We start from the raw sequence: 21,441 nt of genomic DNA on the forward strand, positions 1-21,441 counted from the left end.
GCGGAAAGGAGCATGTGAGGGAGAAGAGAGGTTTATGAGGATTCGGAGACAATGAACCAGGAAGGTGACGGAGATGCAGTTGCTGTATTCCAATGGGAAATGGGAATAACTGCGTGAATGTGGGGGTGTGACAGTACAATAGCTTTTCAATTTATTCATATATATATACATATATATACATATATATATAAATATAAATACAGTTTGTTTTATTTAACCTAAAGAGTCTTTCGTCTGTTAATATGTCTTAGGGAACTTCTGTTGATTATTGTATGTTTCCACATCTCTGTGGATCCAGTCAGGCAGATTACTGAAGAGAATTCCCAATGTTTTCTGATTCAACAACCCGCATTTCAATTTCAGAGTTAAATTTCAATTTTTTCTCCCCACTGTGTATCTTTCAAGCCTGCGGTTGGGGGAAAAAAACAAACAAACAGAATAATTATTATTCTCCTGATTACTATTAAAATGAACCAGAGATATGAGTCTACATACTGTCTGTGACACTATCTCCCTGAAGTTGCCTTTTTTTTTTTTCTTTTGATTTGTTTTTTTGTTTTTGTTTTTTAATTTTATTTATTTATTTATTTTTAAAGAGAGCAGGTAGAGAAGCACTTGTCCTGAAGTTGCTAAAATAAGAAATAGAACAAGCTCATGTACGTAAGATGGAGGACCTTGTTTTTTTTGTAAGCATTGTAAATAATATAATTTCAATTATTTTGATATCGACAATATATTTCTTAACCTTGACTAGAGAATATAGCAATGGTACATGTTTCATTGTTGTGCTGTATGTGCGTATGTATATGTAACAGAAGCACAAGTAGAAGTACAGTGGTGGTGCAGGTCAAATGAAAGTAAAAGGTGTAGAGACTTATTGTTCTCCTGCATCCTATCAGTACCGTTCTGTTGGCACTGCGGGGCTTTGTCGCACAGGTAATGGTGAAGCCGATGATTCTGCAGTGGGTTGATATGACTGACGTATGGATGTACATGTCAGGGGAGCTTAACTGAGGGAGTTCATGGATGTGGACTGGCTTATATACCCTCACACAGTCCCGCTGCTTCGTTACGTTCTCTCATTAGTGCATGGGGTCAAAGGACCTTTTTTTTTTTTTTTTTTTGTCTTTTTTTTTTTTTTTTTTCGATCCACGATTCCCTGTTGAGTCACACTTTATTAAAAATCACCATTTATTAAAAATGAACGTCCTAAGCCTGTTTTTCTCATGCCTTTCCTTTATGTGAGTAGTCAAACAATCGTAGACGCAAGTGCACGCCCAGACACACAAACAGAAACACAAATACACACTCCCACCCCCCCCCGTCCCCGTCTTCTCACAAAACTCACTCAAATACTTCTTTCAGTGAAGGCAGAACATACACACAGTAAATGGTGAAAAGCTCACTCTGTGTATTGTTTTGGTTCTACAACATAAACCACACAAAATCAGATCGCTACAACACTTGTTAAATGTTTACATTAATGCTGAATATACATCCCGTACACGTTGCTTATACCATGTTATTTTCATAAGTGTGTCAAAATGCCGCAAAAAAAAACCGTTGTAGTTGCTTAAATCTCGTACATAGCTGACACTTTTCACTGGTAACTACGTTAAGTATGAACGGGGAGGACGTGTTCACGGTTGCAGCGTCTCCTCCTGGCAGGCAGACGCTGGAAAACCAATCAAATTCACTCCTCTGGACAGAGATCTGGTTGCAGAGAAAGAAGAAACAAACATTATTTCAGAAGAGAGTTAAGAAACGTTCATTATTTTGTGCAAAAACCGTGTGTAAGAGAAGGACTATGTCACTGACCTGCTGTGCCGTAAGTGTACACGGGCTGGGCCATGCCAAGACACTCGGCCTGCTTCTTAAACGTCTCCAAGACTGAGTCAGGGAGACTCCCGTCCCGGGCTGTGAAAAGCAGAAGAAGAGAAGACTGAGAAAGAGAGACGGTAAAAGGGGGCACGGGAGAGATAATTGCGTCTGGAGGGACTAGGGAGTGGGGCCTTTTAAAGCAGACTTACTGGACAAGATGAGACACCTGCCAGCAGGTGAGGAGTCGAGATTCAGAGAGCAGGTTGGGCAGGTCTGGAAGTTCTCCCCTTTGTGTTCCACAGACATGACTACGAAAAAAAAAATGGAAGACTTCCCTCTTACCAAATAAGACTTTGGTTCATGACAACTCTTGTCTGATACGATCAGAGGAATTGTGTTGTTTTAGGACTTGGAGGTGGAAAACCAGTACTGTTCTGCATCATCACCACTAATATATGTAGTGATTGAAATAGTCATGGAGTAACCAATGCTCTTTTGTGCCATTCTTATGGAGGAAATAATCCATCTTTAACATTTTGGAAAGACTTGGTTTCTATTTTAAGTAGATATACTGACAAAAGACACAGACACGCACACACACAAAAAAAATGACGTAATTACATAGTGTTTAATGTGATGGTGAAATTGTGTAGTGGATACCATTGCAGTGCAGTTGCTGGTAGCTCCTGAACCTGAGGGGGTTCAGGCCTGAGCAGAGCAGCAGTAAGCTGGTGCATGTCAGACTTAATCATCATGTGATCAACTGTCTTTGGGTCAGTTTGTATTGTCTTCCAGTGGCCCGCTGAGTTAGTGTTTTAGCACTGCTAAAACAAATCTAATTACTAATCTGCTGTCATCACTGCTGACCTCGAGTAGTGTGGTGGATAACGCTGCCGTCTGGGATGTGTACGTGTGGGGTTCGAGTCCCTCTCCCGGCGCACCACTGCTGCTCAACAGGGAGTTCTCAGGTAAGATTTCTGATACCATTACTGTCTATGTCATGTGAGCAACTACTAATGTCAAAATGTGTGTGTTAAGTGTCCAAGGTGATGTAGTAAGTATGTGAATGAGCAGAAATCTAACAGTGCCTGCCTCAGGGCATGTGACACTTGACTTTAAGTGATAGTTTATTTAGTGAAAAGAAACGCCTCCATCCACAGGAGGCTTCTATTAATGAAGTTAAGTGTCAGTTTAAGTTCTCGTCTCACCAAAGCTCACATTTAATCCAGGTGGTATTTGAGTCTGCACTCCTGCAGGCCACTTTAGCATTCAGAGTCTTGCCCAAGGACTCCTACTGGGATAGCGGTAGCAGGACCGAACGGGGATTCGAACCCAAGCCTTCCGCAACCAGTCTCCCCGCGGTTTCCACTACGCTACCCAGCTGCTGAGTTTGTGTCTTTTTTTTGAATGTATGTACATGTGTCTACAGCTGTTGGGACAGGTATTATTTATGAGTGTCTTATATAAACCCAAGGGGGCCTTTCGCTCTTGCTCAGCTAGCACAGTGGATACTGCCACCGCCTGGCAAGCGGAAGGCTGGGGTTCGATTCCACATCAAGGCATGCCACTGCTATATCATTAAGTGTCCTTGGCTAAGCCTGGCCTATAACTGAGTGCAGTCTCTGAAGTCAGCCGGGCCCACAGTGACCACCTGAACCTTAGGGAAAACACTTAAACATTATGAGTCCAACCACTGTCCATTCAACAATAAGCTACCCTCACGCATGCTTTGATGTGGAATCGAACCCCAGCCTTCCGCTTGCCAGGCGGTGGCAGTATCCACTGTGCTAGCTGAGCAAGAGCGAAAGGCCCCCTTGGGTTTATATAAGACACTCATAAATAATACCTGTCCCAACAGCTGTAGACACATGTACATACATTCAAAAAAAAGACACAAACTCAGCAGCTGGGTAGCGTAGTGGAAACCGCGGGGAGACTGGTTGCGGAAGGCTTGGGTTCGAATCCCCGTTCGGTCCTGCTACCGCTATCCCAGTAGGAGTCCTTGGGCAAGACTCTGAATGCTAAAGTGGCCTGCAGGAGTGCAGACTCAAATACCACCTGGATTAAATGTGAGCTTTGGTGAGACGAGAACTTAAACTGACACTTAACTTCATTAATAGAAGCCTCCTGTGGATGGAGGCGTTTCTTTTCACTAAATAAACTATCACTTAAAGTCAAGTGTCACATGCCCTGAGGCAGGCACTGTTAGATTTCTGCTCATTCACATACTTACTACATCACCTTGGACACTTAACACACACATTTTGACATTAGTAGTTGCTCACATGACATAGACAGTAATGGTATCAGAAATCTTACCTGAGAACTCCCTGTTGAGCAGCAGTGGTGCGCCGGGAGAGGGACTCGAACCCCACACGTACACATCCCAGACGGCAGCGTTATCCACCACACTACTCGAGGTCAGCAGTGATGACAGCAGATTAGTAATTAGATTTGTTTTAGCAGTGCTAAAACACTAACTCAGCGGGCCACTGGAAGACAATACAAACTGACATCCCAGACGGCAGCATTATCCACCACACTACTCGAGCCCAGTTAATAAGGAAATGTGCATGCATGTATATGAATAGGTAACGGCACCGAGCAAACGTTATCAATGATCTTACATGTGTAAGTGCTTTTATTCCCGGTCATGGTGGTGTTAAAAAATCCTGAAACACAGTTTCCGCCCCTGAAACAAAAACAAAGTGTTATTCAATCAATGCATCAATAAAAACAGCAGCAGCAGCCGCAGCCACAACCACAACAACAAGAAATATCTTTGAAAGCAATGATTACATCAAGCGTTTCCCAGCAACTTGCAGGATTTGTACTTACAATCGATCTACCCATTTCACGATGAACACAGACTCGTCGGATGTTGGAGAAACGTGAATCCAGGAGCTTGTAAGCTTTACTTCTTCAAAAGTGTTCTGGAAGGCTGGGTCTGACGCTATGGCGACAATGATCCATTTTCCAAACCCCTAAAAAACAGCAGAGATTCGAATACAGTCACAAGTTACAATTGTAAGCTGAACGTCACAGTACGAACTCTCTCCAAACCTTTCAGCAGTTTCCAGGGTCTTTAGCTCACGTCTGTTAAATATTTCAAACATCCTGGAAATTCTGAGAAGTGTAGAGACGTAGCGATGCCGCTTGAAGCAAAATGTGATACACTCGAAATAATACAACAAAATAGTGCAAATACAAATATAACCTACACAGTGCCGACGAAACTTATATTTTGACGTGACTCTGTTTCAGATTCAGTGATCCCAAAACTTTCGAATACGTTGTCACACTTCGTTTAAGAATTTTGAAATGTTTTCAGAGAGTGTTTTTTTTTTTTTTAATGAAAGATCTTAGCCCAAATATCGATTATTAAATAATTAAAAGACATAGAGGAGACTTAGAGGAGATTTTTTTTTCCAAGTTTTGGACAGCTAATTCACATCTCAACAATTTAACGAATACTGGCACCAGCTTGCATCATTTGTTCAAGATCAGGCTTTCAGTCTACACATCAGAAACAACAAAGATTTGCATGTTAATAGCATCACAAGAACTACAACGGTTCTCCATACCTACCGCGCTAGGATCCTCTATAACCAGGGGTTTGAGCAGTTCATCGCAGTTTGCATAAGCTCTGGCAGTGAGAGACAGCAGAGCCAGGACAGTTACGACCTGAACGGAAGCCATTGCACGAGGTCACTGAATAAAGTGGGCACTGTTTAACTGTGCTTTATACTTGCTGAGTTAGCTGTTGCGTAAACAGGAGGGTCGGGAAACGTTGCATAATATTAGGGGAGGAGATATTGATGGGACAGACCTGAGGGTACAGCGGTCTTGATAAGCAGATTGATGCTAAAGGAAGATGAAATGGACGATCTGCAGGTGCGACGGAGTGTTAGGGCCACATTTAGGGGAAAACTTTCGAGAATATGGTCGTAATATTACGAGAATAAAATAATAATTGAGGAAAAAGTCACCACGAAAGTAAAGTCATATTATTTCAAGGTCGTAATATTACGAGAAAAATCATAATATTACGAGAATAAAATTGCAAAATTTCGACGGGAAAAACCCATACTTTTTAGGAAAATACATTACCAGCAATATGTGGATACTGATGTGCTAAAAGATTAAGTATTTAGTTATTTGTGAAACCTATGCTAAAGTATAACTTCACAAGATGCTCCACGTTCCTCATTTTAACACAGGCGGCAGGCTGCTCTTCTGGTATTTCCCCTCTAAAATAAACCTACCGTAGCCTAAAATTACGATTTATTCTCGTAAAATTACGACTTCATTCTCGTAACAGTATAACCTTTGTTCTTGTAAAATTACAACTTTATTCTACAATGTAAATAAACTTGATTTATTTACATATGCGTTAAATATTTAGCAGACTAATCTGTTTCGTGTTGATATGGTTTTGCTGTTTGTTTTGTATGGCCCCATCCTATTTTCCCCAGACTCCTGTCAGATCAGCTCATGAGGACCATAGACACTAAATACAGTGGTGATGAAGAGTGAATGCTCCTCGGTGTCTAGAGAGAGGAGACAGAAATCATATTACAAATGGTTGCCCTGGCTTCTCACTGTCTCACAATGTTCCTAAAACGGAACCTCCATTGGTGTGATTTCAGTACCTTACAGAATCACTTAATTACTGACCACTGGTTTGGAAACAGAACTGCAATACTGAGATAATTCTCCTAACTTTTCACTGAGCTTGCTTAAAATTTTGAAATAAAATATTTACAAGTGTATTATGATTTTGAAAGCCATTCTTGGCTGTTTTGGGATCATTCTTGGACAATCCACATATTGTGTTTAGAAGGAGATGCAAGAACTTTTAGAGGAAGGATTAAACTTTTTCCAAGTAGTAAGTGGTAAGCAAAATAACAGAAACACTTAATGCTATTTTACAAGATCCCACATTTGTGTCAGATTTGTTTCAGTATTCACTGAAATGAAATTCAGTTTTAACTATGTTTCTGCTACAAAAATGCCTTCATTCAGCATGTTGCTTTTATACAGCAATAGGACAGACCAAACCCTTTTTTTTGTCAATCATCAAATAATTGGGACCCTCATTTAGTTCCCTCCACCAAATATTTATATGAATTAAAACAGAATCGAAAAGGATGACGACATGAGCTAAGCTGAGAAAATCTACACCAGGGGATGAGGAATGGTGAAAGCAGGATGAAACTTACTTACAGTGACAGATGGGCACTGCAGACAATAAATAAATAACTGCTCAAAAACCACAAAACCACTAAGAACAAAATAAAACAAAAAACCCCACAGATTTTACAAGTTTGAAGAAAGTCAGCAGATGCCTTCAAGCCACTGTCTTGAAGAAAGTTTGAAGAAAGTCAGCAGATGCCTTCAAGCCACTGTCTTGCTCCAAAACATCCCAGTGAGAGTAGCTGTCTGCTGGCGCTCAGTGTGTTCTGTTATCAGTCTGCGTGATAGGGTTATAACTTGAAGAGCATAAAGGCACTGTATGTGACCAGATGTACCATACGGTACAGACGTTGATTTTTCCAGTGGTCCAAGATGATTCCACCCACATATTCACTGCTACATTGATTTAACAGTGGTTTAATAAATACATGAATGAAATCAACAACACTCACTCTGTGGTCTCCCCTTGCACCACACAATTATTTTTTATTTGAGGTGAAGTCCTAGAATTACATTTTGGCCCTTTTCCCTTCCAGCAATATCTTTCCAGGAAGGTTATACAACATGTTTGTGAGTGCATCAATGTCTTCTTCTCCCCCTGCTGGTTACTATCAGGGTCAGCTTCTCCTGCAGTCGTATGGAAAAAAAATGATCATATTTTTACATCTGCTTTGGTGATATTCAAATAGGTGCAACTTTACAAGGGTCTTTGTGGTTTTGTCTGCAGAGTAATGTGGGTGACTCCAGAGTGTCCTGAGTTCGTGCTTCTGAACTAGAGAGAACCGCTGTATGTGTTTGTCATTTCACGCACACATGATAACGCAGCTCACGTTTTCATTAAACTGTGTTTAAATTGCTGGAGCGGAGTTCTTCTGAGGGAGAAGGTGAATCGTGATATGTTTTGCATCTAACCTCCCCCGCTCTTATTTGTCCGGTGTGGATAAATCTGTCCAATCCCTGACATCCCCTGGCTGAGTACTTGGGGTTACTCCCGGACTCACGGGTTTCGGAACAAAAAGGCAGTGACCCAGAAGAGTTCGGGAAGGGACTCTGTACAAAAGGCTAGGAGCCAACATGCTTGAGAAAAAATGGACCTTGAGAAAGATTCAAAGGCTTAGCTTCTTCTATGACCATCTGTATAGTGCGCTGATTGTAAACCCCTAACACTGGAGGGTTTTATTAACAACAGAAAAAAAGGTCAAAACTCACAGTTCCCACTGTTTCTGCAGAATGTGCTCTTTGTCAGGGTTTTGTTAACGAATGAAGTCCTACAGTTAAATCTCATCTGATGCTAACGCTAACCTCTTTTACTTCAGTTATTTTTTAATCATCTCACCATTTCCAAATGATTTATTATTTTTTTTTTATTGTGTTAATTGTATTTCTGTCTATTTTTGTCATTAATATTGTAATTACTGTAGTAATTAACCATGCTTTTTCATCATTTAAATTCCTTTATGAACATTAGGTGTGGTTGCATCTATCTGTGTTGGGGCTATTCACAGCAGGAACTGGAGCACTGCTGGCCCTCACGTCTTTGTTCTTTCTCGGACTGCTGCCATTGTACCCCCTTTTTTAATTAAGACAATAGACAGCTTTTATCCTCCTTAAATAGCTCCCCAAAAAATGAATGGCAGAATACACTACGAGACATACGAGACACTGACTGTGATAGTAAAATTTCCTTTTTTTTTTCACAGGAATATTAATTAGGAGCCAGGCCTCATCCTGTTGCATAACCGTTGGATTCCGAAGCTGCCAGCCCTTATCGCCCTGGCAACGCTGTCTTCACAACCGCTGAACTGGAAACGTGCACATACGCCCTACCATTGGTCAGTCAGCACACTGTGAGTTTAAATGTAGAAACCCTTCACCGAGAAGCAAATGTCCACTGTAAACAAGTGATGACAAACCTTTCTGTTTTTTAGAGGAGTGCAGTCTGATGACTATTTATTTTTTTGGATGGTTGCATAATGTTGACCCTTTTATATTCAGGATAAATGGGACAGCCAACACGTTAATTAAACCGTAACGTATGGGGTGTTCAGATTTTTGCGAGCACATTTTTGTTGGGAAAGACTGAATGCTTCCAATACCTCTATGAACATCTTGAAGGACCAGTCAGTGTCATTCTTTTCACAAACTTTCCTTGAATTATGTATTTCACATACTGTAAGCTGCAGCTGGTTAATGCATCCAATTAAAAAAGCTGAGTCTTTGAGGCTTTCATCAAGTGTTCTATAGTAGTATACACAAGTCATTAACAATTAAGTGTGGAATTGAAAGGTGTTTTATTAGCTTGTATATACAATAAATATTACTTACCTAAATAGTGGTGATTAAAAACATAAAAATAAATCTCATTTGTGTCACATGTGTATGTAAATTATAAATCATGTGGGGGATTGTCCTGGAAGTATGACCTGCAATAGTAAATTTTAAGCTCAAAATCCTCAGCAGTTCAAAATGAAACTCACATTTTTAAGTTAATCTGTTAGATGACAAATGACATACATTTCATATTGATGTTGCATGTGCAACTTGTCTGGTATGACCCCCCCCCCCCCCCCCCCCCACCCTTCTTCCTCATCCTTATTGGCAGAAAATGTTGCTATAGCTACTGAGAAGATACATCTCGGCTCTCCACTTACCTAGTACATCTGGGGGGGGGGGGGGGGGGGGGGGGGGGGTATTAATTCCACTGTAACAAACTCACCTCAGGGAGAAAAAAAAACCCAATAGTTTTGTTTGTTTTATTATAAATACGACAAAAAGGAAACAATTTTATTTTACAGTTATTGATCTTTATATATTGGCATGAATTAATATTTAAACAATTTGTTTTAAAGAGACTCCTTCAGTGAATTTGTGATTTGATAATGTTGAAGCTTGAGCATGAAATATTCGAATGGGATTCCTTCCAAAAAAACCACTACGCCCTAAAATCATTTTCACCAAGAAAACGAGATGCCTCTTCTCTCCATCAATGTGTGCATTACAATACAAATAATAATAATAATCTTAATAATAATAATAATAATAATAATAATAATAATATTAAAAAAAAACATATACCAGGATCATCACTTCCACCTCACACAAAAACAGAGAAATGAATAGAAATATTAAAAAACAAAGAAACAAACAAACAAACCAAATGGGGTATAAATAGAAACCAATATACGAATGATGGCGACTCACCTACATGTTGTCAGACATAAGCGCATGTCGCTCTGCCCAGACCGGACACACATCCATGGCCAAAGACAAGGCAAATCATCAAGTTCTTTGCATAATTTATTGACGTGTCATCTCTTTACTTTTTTTTTCTCTCTTTTTTTTTTTAAGCTTCCAAAGGACTCATATCATCATTTACATCTTTAAAAGAAAACATGGATACATTAGCTTTAAGTTTCATAGTGTAGATCCAAAAATATTGTTTCTTCTTCTTTTTTTTTTTTAATTTTTTTTTTTTTTTTAAACCTTGAATGAGATAAACCTGGTCTATCTGTAATGTGTGTGTAATGCCATCCAAAAACACGTCTAAATACACCTCGGAAACCCTCGCTTGACATGAGTCCTTATGTTTCTCTAAGCAATCGTTCCAGGCTACAAGGGTTGTGATATTGCTTGCTGTAGTGTGGTTGTACAACATAACCATTACACATGAATTTCATATCGTTTTAAATACAAACATCAACACACAAATAATACAATGAAGGGAAAGGGGCAGAGGAAATGGATGGGCCTTAGAATGTGGTGGATGACCAAAAAAACAAAAACAAAAAAACAATTGGGGAAAAAAAAAAAAGAAAGAACAAAAATCATTACACTAATAAATTAGGGCATGATTATCGGTGAAAAGTGCCAATACAAAACATTAAATTTTGTTTCATAAATAATTAACAAATGTGTGAGAGTGTGAGAGAGGGTTTCTTCTTAGTTTGTTTTTTCGTTTTTTCTTATTTTGTTTTTTTTTTTTTTTTCTTCGTGTATTTATGTTCCTCCCAACATGCCTTGCTGTTCTAATCATCACAATATATACATATATGACAGAACAGTTACCAAATATACAAAGAGCAAAAGGAATCTTTCTTTGTCTGTCTCTTACGCGTTCCCTCCCCCAACGGAGCGTTGGCATCTCTCGTCTTTCACCGTTTCATCGAAAGCATCATCAGTTTCATCACTATTTCACACTATTTTACATACAGCAAGTCGTTAATAAATGAATTAAAGGTGAAGGAGCTGTCCGGAGGAGGAGAGAAAGGGCTAATGTTGCCTCTTTGACCATGACAGAAGAACCGCTGCTTGACACGTGTATGTTTATCTTTGTACTCACAGGGATGGTGTTCTTTGTGGCTTTTTTTATTTTGTTGTTCTTCCTTGTTGTAGTCTAACCCTCCCCTCCCAAAAACAAACCGACCCCCCCCCGCCCCGCCCCCAAAACAAAACAGAAAACCCCCAAAAGGCTCAAAACAAACAAACAAACAAAAAAATGAGACTCAAATAAAATGGGCCTATTTTTTTTGTGTGTGTGTAGACAGCCATCTCATAAAACCACCCCGGAGGCTAACTGGATGAATGTAGCTAATGAAATAACGCTGCCTTTTTTTCCCCCAAGACTTTGTTCACAGTTTGAAAACCTTAGGCAACCTGTTGTAATATAAGGCCCCCCCCCCCCCCCAAAAAAAAACCAATTTTAAAAGTCTAGGTTACGTAAGTGCAGAGCCTGTGTGTTGCTCATTGTTTCTCTGGGATTATGTAAGATGTTCTCAATGCAGAACAGAAGGGACAGGCATTTGCTTTTTCTCAATCCTTCCACTAGACTTCACATGGCCCAGTACCTCCCTCTCCCACTCAGAATGTGGACAACAGGCCTGAACTGGCGTGTCTGCGTCCTCCCACTCTACTGCTCGGTCTTGGGTTTTTTTTTTTTCAGTATCTGTTCTGATGCTCGTAATGCCACCTGTTGAAATCAATGTTAAATGCCACGATGCTTCCCGACGCCATGCCAGTGATCAGTGTCCTGCAAATGCAAAGAATGTCGTCAAACGCAGAGAAGACACACACACACACACACAGGCACACAGACAGGTCAACAGACAGCCAAAAAATGGACAGGGAGACAGAGGGCAGACAGGAAAGAGGATGGATAGACAGGCAAACAAAGAAAATGGAAGGACAGAGAAAAACATGGACAGACAGACATGTAGACAGATAGACAGACAGATAGATAGATAGATAGATAGACAGATAGATAGATAGATAGATAGATAGATAGATAGATAGATAGATAGATAGATAGATAGATAGATAGATAGATAGATAGAGTACAACTCCAAAGTACAACATCAACCTTGAGATCTGAATCTTGTCTATTATATAGTATAGTATATTATATAGTATATGTTATTACAGTATATAGTATAGTATAGTATATATAATTATTATATTGGTATTATATATTATATAGTAATACATTTGATAAAAAGGTTTATGCCATGTAAAAGACAACACTATCAGGAGAATGATAAAAAAACTTCAGAGATCTGGCGACCAGGTCTCCTCACCTCTGATCATGAGACAGGTCCATGGCTCTGATACCGGCGTCACAGCCGGGGTAAATGTACAACTGTTTAAAATCACAGGCCTGCCACACCTCCACCACACCATTATCACCCCCTGTCACCAGGTTCTGTCCATCACTGCTCAGAAGGATAGCCTGAAAACGAGGGAAGAGGGACGGACACGTGAGAGTGTGTTCGCATGCCTGGTGTGTGCGTGTGAACAGTCTGTGTGAGTGACAGAGAGAGTTTTTTAAAAGGCGTCTCACTCGAGTGGAGTCGTTGATTTCCATCTGCGCCAGCAGTTTGCCGTTGATGCTGAAGTTGCAGAAACGGCCTCTCTCATAGTGGATGATGCAGTGACCCTCACTGGAGACGGAGATGAGGCGTGGCCGCTGGCAGTTCTCTGGGCCCTCCAGGGCCCGCAACAAGTCCCCAGTGATTGTGTGAACCAGGCATGGCCCCTCTGTCCACAGAGAAAACAAACACGCACACACACACAAGCAAACATGTGTCATTCACAAACTGTAGCACACATAACTGGATGATCCTGGTACAATTTCCGCGTCAGATCAGCAAAGAATTTAGTCAGAGTTAAATTGAATAATTTAGAGTTATTAGAATGAAATATATAGTGTGTCTTCGTAAATGTGTCGAGCACAGAGACGCTGTTCAGACCTTTGGCTCCGCTGATGACCAATCCCAGCTCGGCACACACAGACACACACACCACCTCATGATCATGTCCAGTTAGGACAGCTCGGGGTGCTGGGTAGTCACCTAAAACACAGCACACACACACACACACACACGTATACACACACGCACATACACACGCATACACACGCATACACACACATACACAGAATCACAGATGAGTGATATGGGAACAAACATTATATATACGATACCTTATAATTCGATGTGTTTGTTGGTCACAGTTAACCAATTCACCAGTTCAGGGTTGATATGAGTAAAATATTCATGAGTTGGATGAAAAGTGCTATCCAAATGTATGTGAAACCTGAGGGATTAGACGGAATGAGCGAGATCATTTTCTGTACTTCAAAGAGCAGATGAACAAAATCTTAATACAGATTAACAACGCACTATTCAGAGAGCCAAGAATTAATCTGTTACATTCTAAACAAACAAACAACCAAAACAAACAAAACAAAAGAAATATCTTGTTAAGGGCTTAGTGAAAGGGCGTTTCTGTCTGTCCTCTTTCATTTTTCCCTGGCGTGAGCTGAGAAACAGGACGACTTTATCTAATGAGTTTGGCTAACAGGCAGAGAGCAGCTTTCCTCAGATGATGGCGGCTGTTTTTTGCTTTTTTTTGAGAGAGAGAGAGAGAGACAGCGTGTTAGTCTAGACAGTTAAATGAGTCAGAGCAGTTCAGACAACGTCTCTGTGATGTCTGTCACTCTGAGGGAAAAAAACCCCAAAAAAAACCCCACACACACATATTCTCACAGTCTTCTGTCTGGGTTTCACACCAGACAGCTCGTTTGAAATCACACGAATGCAAGCTGTCATGGCCGGCCTTGTTATTTTCAGCAATTACCACATGCATGAGTCGAGAGGTGAGAACATCACTGGAGCGTGTATGTTGTAACGAATTCAAAGCACTCCATTTCACTCTTTTTTTTTTTTTGAATTTCGTATTCTAGAAACATCAGAGTAAAGTGTGATTGGATATACTTGTGAGAATATGATTAAAAACAAACACAAAACAACAACAGCAAAAAGCAATAAACAACAACTCCATGCATGAACTTCTAAAGAATACTAGCTGTTTAGGCTAATTTCACAGTACTACACGCGGTGTACATGGCCCGTGCGTTGGGTGGTTTAGCTCACTCACTGTTGTTAGGATTGTCCCCGATGATGTGATGTCGACCGCTCCAGTACCAAAGCAGCAGCGTGGCATCCCGTGATCCTGACACGATGTAACAGTCACCTCCGATGTACGACTCGGAACGAGCCAGACACGTCACCACGTCCCAGTGCCCGAACACGATCTGAGTCAGCTTTCCTGCAACCACAACGCACACGCATGCACACACACACACACACACACGCACACGCATGCACACGCACACACACAGAAACCAGGATCAGCTCTACATGGATATAATTTACGATAACTGAAAAAATTACAAGTAATATGAAAAGAATTTGTGTATCTGTCTGTCAAAAGAGACAGAGAGCAATCCTGTGATTGTATGCAGTAGAGTGTAATAAAGTGTACTCTAGAAACTCAAAAGTCAATAGACTAATTAGAATCAAGTCTCAGATGTACCCGTATCCGTGGAGTAGACTCGGAAGCTCTTGTCCCAAAAGCCGCAGACCAGGATGTAGCGGTTGTCAGCAGTGACCACGAAACAGTGAGTATTGATCTGGATGCTTTGATCCACCAGGTCCGTAATCTGACGTTTGTTCATTCCGGAGTTGTTAGCTGTTTGAGAGTCAGACAGTCAACGTCGTTAAGGAGCTTCTCATTAAGGCAGAGAATAGCCTAGAATGAACTACGACCGTCTACACTTCCAGGGTCACTTACCAATCAGAGGATCCATTTCTATAGGCAAGTGATGTGCCTGCTCTAAGGAGTATCCTGGAGCACCTCTGAGACCTGTTCCAAAATACAAGCAGGTTTTCTCTCACTTGGACCATCATACATCATTCAGTCTAACATTCTTCATCTGACTGTGATGAAGTCAACGAATGACAAAATGCCAGTCCTCTAAATTTGTACTTTAAATCCAAGTGCCCCTGAGATACTGATAATAGTCTATTAATTATCAGATTATAAGTATCAGAAGATATTATAATAGATTATCAACAGATAATCTCTGAAGTTTCAAGGTGCTTGGAATTTTTTTGGGGGGGTGGGAATAAAACGATTAATAATTGGTTGAGTAAGAGTCGTGACGTGTTGAACCGATTGGCTGGGAGCGAGATGCTTACGAGAGCGAGGAGTTGGAGGCGCGAGGAGAGGAAGAGTGGGGAGGTTTAGTTGTGAGGGAAAAGAAAAAAAAGTAAAAAAAAAAAAAAAGTTTTATTGATGCACTTTCAGAGGGTATTTATAAGATATCATCTCTGTAAGTGTGCTGTGTCAAATACACGAGTAAAACACGTGACCGGTTGACGTTTTTTTCTTTTTCAAGTGTTTCACGACTGGTTGAATGTCCGTTGGCGCGGAAGCTAACAGTTTGTGCTAACTAGCGTCTGTGGAGATGTGAGCGGTCCGCCGCTCTCTTAGGACGACGGACAGGAGAAAATCCGGACAGTGTTCCGGGTGACCTAGATTACAGCCCCTGAGCTACGCTGGTGACGCTGGAAAGTACAGGACGGACCAGTTATCGCTCCAGGTCACTGGAGAAGCCTGTGTGTTCCTCTGGCTGGGTGGGAGAAAGGAGATTTCTGTCCCACTGGATCCAGGGGGGCGAAGAAAGTGCTACACATATACACACACAAAAGTGATGAGTACAGAGTAATCCTGATGATGTCGATCATGAGGTGTTTTCACAAATGGTACAAAATCTGTAGCTTGCCCTCCCTCACACTCAGGTAATATAAACTCCAAACCATCCAAATATCACTTGGGATGTGTTGACCGTTTTTTTAATGACAGTTTTGCAGAGATAAACTTTTTTTTTTTTTTTTACACTTAAGCTTGCGCACAGCCAAGCCTACCGGCGAGCTTACCGACGGTGTTGTGCCAGCGGTTGACGGCGAACAGCCGGCTGCACGTGACGGTGACGGCGGCGGGGACGCTCAGGTGCGGCAGGGTGTTGGCCGCCACGTGCGTCACCGGAGAGTTGGAGGGGAATTTCAGCACCATGATAACATCCTGCTGCATCTGATCCTTAAACATCAGAGGGCTCTGGGGAAGGAAGCACTGATGAGCAGAAGAGAGAAAGACAGAGAGAGAGAGAGAGAGGGAGCGAGAGAAAGACGCAGAGACGGGAGACAGGAAACGAGGATAGAGGGAGAGGTGGACGGAGGAGAGCGAGGAGAGAGCAGGAAAGACGAGAAGGGGCGGGGAAGAGAGAGGGAGAAAGGGCGGAGAGAGAGGGAGAGAGGGCGGGGAAGAGAGAGGGAGAGAGGGCGGAGAGAGAGGTAGGTTAGTGTGGAGAAGAAAGGTAAACACACTGGGAGGCTGCATGCACAGGGCTGGTGGGAGGAGGTTGGTCTGGATCAGATGGGGAGTTGAGGTGGGGTGACAGGGTGACGGGGAGTTTGGGGGGAGGGGGGGGGGGTGTCCTTACAGAGACAGAGGCTATATCAGCACTAGGAGAGTGTGACTGTCACCCACTGTACATAAAGCAGTAGTCTCATGTTCGTTAAGAGTACAGTGTGCACGCATAAAGGGAATTCTGCAGAAAGAGTTTTTTTTTTTTGTTTTTTGGGGTTTTTTTGTGAGTCACCTTTGCTGCCAGTCAGCAGCTGCAATAAACAGCTTCTGACAAGTGTCACTACAAAGACAAAACCGGATCTCACCTGATACTACTCAACTGAAAAACAGCTTTAAGACCTTCACATTAGCCGAACTGACAGATATCTCCATCCTCTCTCACTCATCTCTTATCCAGCTTAAACATCAGTAACATTGCAAGAATGAACTGTTTAAGAATGCAAAGCTGCGAATGAAAATAAATTGAAACCAACCAACCAAAAAAAAAAAAAAAAAAAGCTCATTGAAAGTGAGGAGACAGACTGGCTCACCAGATGCATGGCAGAGCTGCGAGGAGGGTGGGGCTCGATGAGGAGCTGAGACGGAGCCTGTCCAAAACTCTGAATCTGTGACTCCATTGTCTAGAGAGAGAGAGAGAGAGAGAGAGAGAGAGAGAGAAAGGGGGGGGGTTCATAGAAGCAGACAAAGAGTGGTGTGAGAAGATGTGGGGTTGATCGCACTTTGTTGTTTGTTGAGTCACATGAACATTTGCATTTTGACAGTCATTGGCTTGGGAAACCTCACCTCTCTGAGCTGCGGGTCAGTGATAGTATCGAGGTTGACGGAACCCTCATAAGACAGATAATGAAACACATTTAGGGCGCGCACAGCCTCCGGTCCCCGCTGTTTGTAGCCAAAGATCAGATCAATCCACTGGTGCAACTGGCAGGACACAAACTCGCTCTCCAAAGCCTGTTACAGGAATGCAATGAATATGAGGCTGTACAAAGGAACAGAAGGCTTGTGTCAAACAGAGGTAACAGAACTCCCTTTACCATCCTGTTGATCCGGACAAAGTCCTCAGGTTTCTTGGCCCATGTGGGCAGGTCCACGTCACAGACGGAAGTCCCGTCCTCTCTCACACCCAGGTCATATCCGTTACTATTGACAAACATCTCTGGGAGGTAGTAGAACTCTGGGATAAGCTCCTGTTTTGAGCAAAAAAAAAAACAAAGCCACAGAAGTTGATGTTTCCAGCCTCTTAAACCTTCACCAACAGACATGAAAGTAAAACAAACCAAATCATTTCAGCATGCGAAGCGAAACTCAGAGTCTTGTGTTTCCTCACCTTTACGTCGGACGTGTCCCGCTGACAACTTCTCCAAGAACGTGCAATGCCAGAGAAGGTTCGATCTGGATGGTCAAACTTTTTACCGTTGGCATTTAAGAAAAACGTGGTGAAGGGCTCCTAAACAGGAAAACACCAGTCAAAGTCTCTTACACACACCATTTTTCCCCACTTCGCTCTGTGAGGTGATAATATTAATACCCACATGTTCAAGCAGCCATCTCCATTAAATAAGTATCAATTCAATGAATACATCACATGTTTCTGTACTCTGTGACTGGGTTCTTTGTAGTCTGTTTTGCTGGTGTGGTTTGTTGTCTCAGTTTTTTTGGAGGTGTGGTTTATGGTCTTTATGTTTTGGACATGTGGTTTGAAGTATATTGGAGGTGTGGTTTATGGTGTTTTGGAGGTGTGGTTTGTAGTGTTTTGGAGGTGTGGCTTGTAGTCTCAGTGTTTTGGAGGTGTGGTTTACAGTGTTTTGGAGGTGCGGTTTGTAGTGTTTTGGAGGTGTGGTCTGCAGTCTCAGTGTTTTGGAGGTGTGATTTGTAGTGTTTTGGGGGTGTGGTTTATAGTGTTTTGGAGGTACAGTTTGTAGTGTTTTGGAGGTGTGGTTTGTAGTGTTTTGGAGGTGCAGTTTGTAGTGTTTTGGAGGTGCAGTTTGTAGTGTTTTGGAGGTGTGGTCTGCAGTCTCAGTGTTTTGGAGGTGCGGTTTGTAGTGTTTTGGAGGTGTGGTCTGCAGTCTCAGTGTTTTGGAGGTGTGGTTTGTAGTGTTTTGGAGGTGTGGTCTGCAGTCTCAGTGTTTTGGGGGTGTGGTTTATAGTGTTTTAGAGGTGTGGTTTGTAGTGTTTTGGGGGTGTGGTTTGCAGTCTCAGTGTTTTGGAGGTGTGGTTTATAGTGTTTTAGAGGTGCGGTTTGTAGTGTTTTGGGGGTGCGGTTTATGGTGTTTTGGAGGTGTGGTTTATAGTGTTTTAGAGGTGCGGTTTGTAGTGTTTTGGGGGTGTGGTTTATAGTGTTTTGGAGGTGTGGTCTGCAGTCTCAGTGTTTTGGAGACACAGATCTTTGTCGGTTTTGGAGGTGTGGTTTGCAGTCTCAGTGTTTTGGAGGTGTGGTTTATAGTGTTTTAGAGGTGCGGTTTGTAGTGTTTTGGGGGTGCGGTTTAAAGTGTTTTGGAGGTGTGGTCTGCAGTCTCAGTGTTTTGGAGACACAGATCTTTGTTGGTTTTGGAGGTGTGGTTTGCAGTCTCAGTGTTTTGGAGGTGTGGTTTATAGTGTTTTAGAGGTGCGGTTTGTAGTGTTTTGGGGGTGCGGTTTATAGTGTTTTGGAGGTGTGGACTGCAGTCTCAGTGTTTTGGAGACACAGATCTTTGTTGGTTTTGGAGGTGTGGTCTGTAGTCTCAGTGTTTTGGAGGTGTGGACTCACTATCCTCAGTAGCCACTGCAGCGTAGCAGCGGAGGTGGAGTACAGGGAGGTGTAGTGGTGAGGTGGGGTTCCCTCATCGTCCCACGTTTCATAACGCTCCGCGTAAAACACAGCACGTTTTGGGTTGAGGGCTCCAATTGGCTGGGTTCAAAAGAGGGATAGAGAGGGATGTTTAGAGAGGACAAAAACTACTGCATGAATAGAAACTGACATAAAAATCAAACTGAAATACTGCTGGTTATGCATCACTTTGATGATCTCACATCGAGTACGCTTTAATTGTCATACACAGACTAATTGTTCATAAAACTCTTCATTGAATACAATGAATTTCCCAAAAACATTGTACAGTCTTTTGTAAGAATTACTTGAATATTTCTGTAACTCTTGTACCAGTCTGCTACGTTTAGGCTGAAACTGCTGGACAGCTATTATTAAAATAATCTAACCACAATTCTTTAAATAATCTAAACACCTTCTGTAGTTTAACATGTAGCTCTTACAGGAAACTAAGCCCAGCCCACGTGTGTTGTGCATCTTAGAGTGAGACTGCTAGGAGCAGCCCTGCTTGGCCTATATAAGTGTATCTATTCAGATAATGAAAGGCATGAACTGACTCCTGATCAGCTCTGTAATTTATGCAGGACTCCGTATCTACTTCTACAGAGTAATACAGCATCTGGCATCCATACATACCTTTGACAGATCCCTGAAGTTCCCGGGGAGAGTGAGGTCCAGCTCCTCTGATTCGTAGTTGGTTAGGACCCAGGGAAAAACAGGGTACTGGTTGAGATCATTATATGTCCTCCCTGGGAACCAAACAAAAAGACGTGATTGGCCCGGGAAGTCAGGTGGGCAGATCCATAGTCTCCTATCAGTTTTATAATGGCTAAAATGAACACTGATGGCCATGATAACTAATCTGAATGTTTAAGTCAGTCGGCTGGACTACGTGTACTGATTTATAACCATGCTGGAGATTTGTACTGATGTGAGTTTTTTAACCAATGATGAGATCAAGCCCCCCCCCTCTGTCACCTGCGATGGTGTTGAGGAACATCAGGTACTCGAAGTTGGAGATTTCCCTCCTCTGCCATCTCTGAGTCATGTTGGAAGACTTGAAGAGCTGGCGTGGCGTAGCCAGAGAGATCCGTCTGTGTGAGCGGGACATGCAGCGTTAGCTTCGCTCTTAAGCGGATTTCCTTTTTCTTTTCTTTTTTTTTCTTTTTTTTGGAGGACTGTCAAAAAAGGGCGTCTATACCATGGACAGCGTTAAGAATGCTAAACACAAAGAAGGATAAACACTGCAGCTGAAGGTTAGAAAATGTTCCTCTGAAATTCCAAATGGCTTGCCTAAAGCTGAATAAGAATGAAATGACGAAAAGAAAGACAGGAAGAAAGAAAGAAAGAAAGAAAGAAAGAAAGAAAGAAAGGAAGAACAGCATAGAGGACCAGGGCGCACCTTGCTTGGGGCAGGCCGTAGCTGGTACCAACGCCGACCCGAGGGAGGCTGTAAACGACCTTTTTCACCGTGGCTTGGTCTGGGAAGTTGAACATGACTGATGCTGTGGAGACAAAGAGCTATGATCAGTTTAAGTTCTCGGTGACTAAAGGAACAACACAGGCCTCGGAAAAAGAATGGCTATTTTTGAACAGATGTTTAAAAACGAGTCACGTTTCTAAGGTGAGTCGGATGTAAAAGACATATTGGTAATAACGCAGAAAGTTCTCGTCTTACTCCTGTTGGCCATAAACACTTCCAGGCCTGTGTTCTGAAGCAGGTAACGTCTAGAAAACACTGCACGAATCTCGCTGAACATCCACTTTCCATGCAGCCCCTCCGTGTATGCCAAAACCTAGCAGAAAGACACAAAAAGGATTTCACTAAATACATCTAACAATTCAAACAACGT

General features: G+C 42.0%; 1 protein-coding gene across 4 annotated transcripts in view; it reads right to left on the minus strand.

The window, feature by feature from the left end:
- Window positions 1–11,952: 11,952 nt before the first annotated feature.
- The window catches only part of nbeaa (neurobeachin a), a 104,148-nt gene continuing 94,659 nt past the window's right edge, over window positions 11,953–21,441 (minus strand). For all 4 annotated transcript variants that reach the window (XM_030792372.1, XM_030792373.1, XM_030792371.1 and 1 more), the window contains 17 exons: window positions 21,267–21,384; window positions 20,991–21,093; window positions 20,567–20,682; window positions 20,225–20,337; window positions 19,529–19,669; window positions 18,110–18,229; window positions 17,817–17,969; window positions 17,566–17,733; window positions 17,313–17,402; window positions 16,293–16,485; window positions 15,145–15,216; window positions 14,887–15,042; window positions 14,449–14,619; window positions 13,260–13,361; window positions 12,851–13,047; window positions 12,588–12,739; window positions 11,953–12,043 (listed from right to left, as the gene is read on the minus strand). In XM_030792372.1, the coding sequence (XP_030648232.1) occupies window positions 11,953–12,043; window positions 12,588–12,739; window positions 12,851–13,047; window positions 13,260–13,361; window positions 14,449–14,619; window positions 14,887–15,042; window positions 15,145–15,216; window positions 16,293–16,485; window positions 17,313–17,402; window positions 17,566–17,733; window positions 17,817–17,969; window positions 18,110–18,229; window positions 19,529–19,669; window positions 20,225–20,337; window positions 20,567–20,682; window positions 20,991–21,093; window positions 21,267–21,384 (2,256 nt within the window). The remainder of the gene's footprint in view (window positions 12,044–12,587; window positions 12,740–12,850; window positions 13,048–13,259; window positions 13,362–14,448; window positions 14,620–14,886; window positions 15,043–15,144; window positions 15,217–16,292; window positions 16,486–17,312; window positions 17,403–17,565; window positions 17,734–17,816; window positions 17,970–18,109; window positions 18,230–19,528; window positions 19,670–20,224; window positions 20,338–20,566; window positions 20,683–20,990; window positions 21,094–21,266; window positions 21,385–21,441) is intronic.

This window comes from Chanos chanos, chromosome 15 (assembly GCF_902362185.1).
Source record: "Chanos chanos chromosome 15, fChaCha1.1, whole genome shotgun sequence".
NCBI lineage: Eukaryota > Metazoa > Chordata > Actinopteri > Gonorynchiformes > Chanidae > Chanos > Chanos chanos.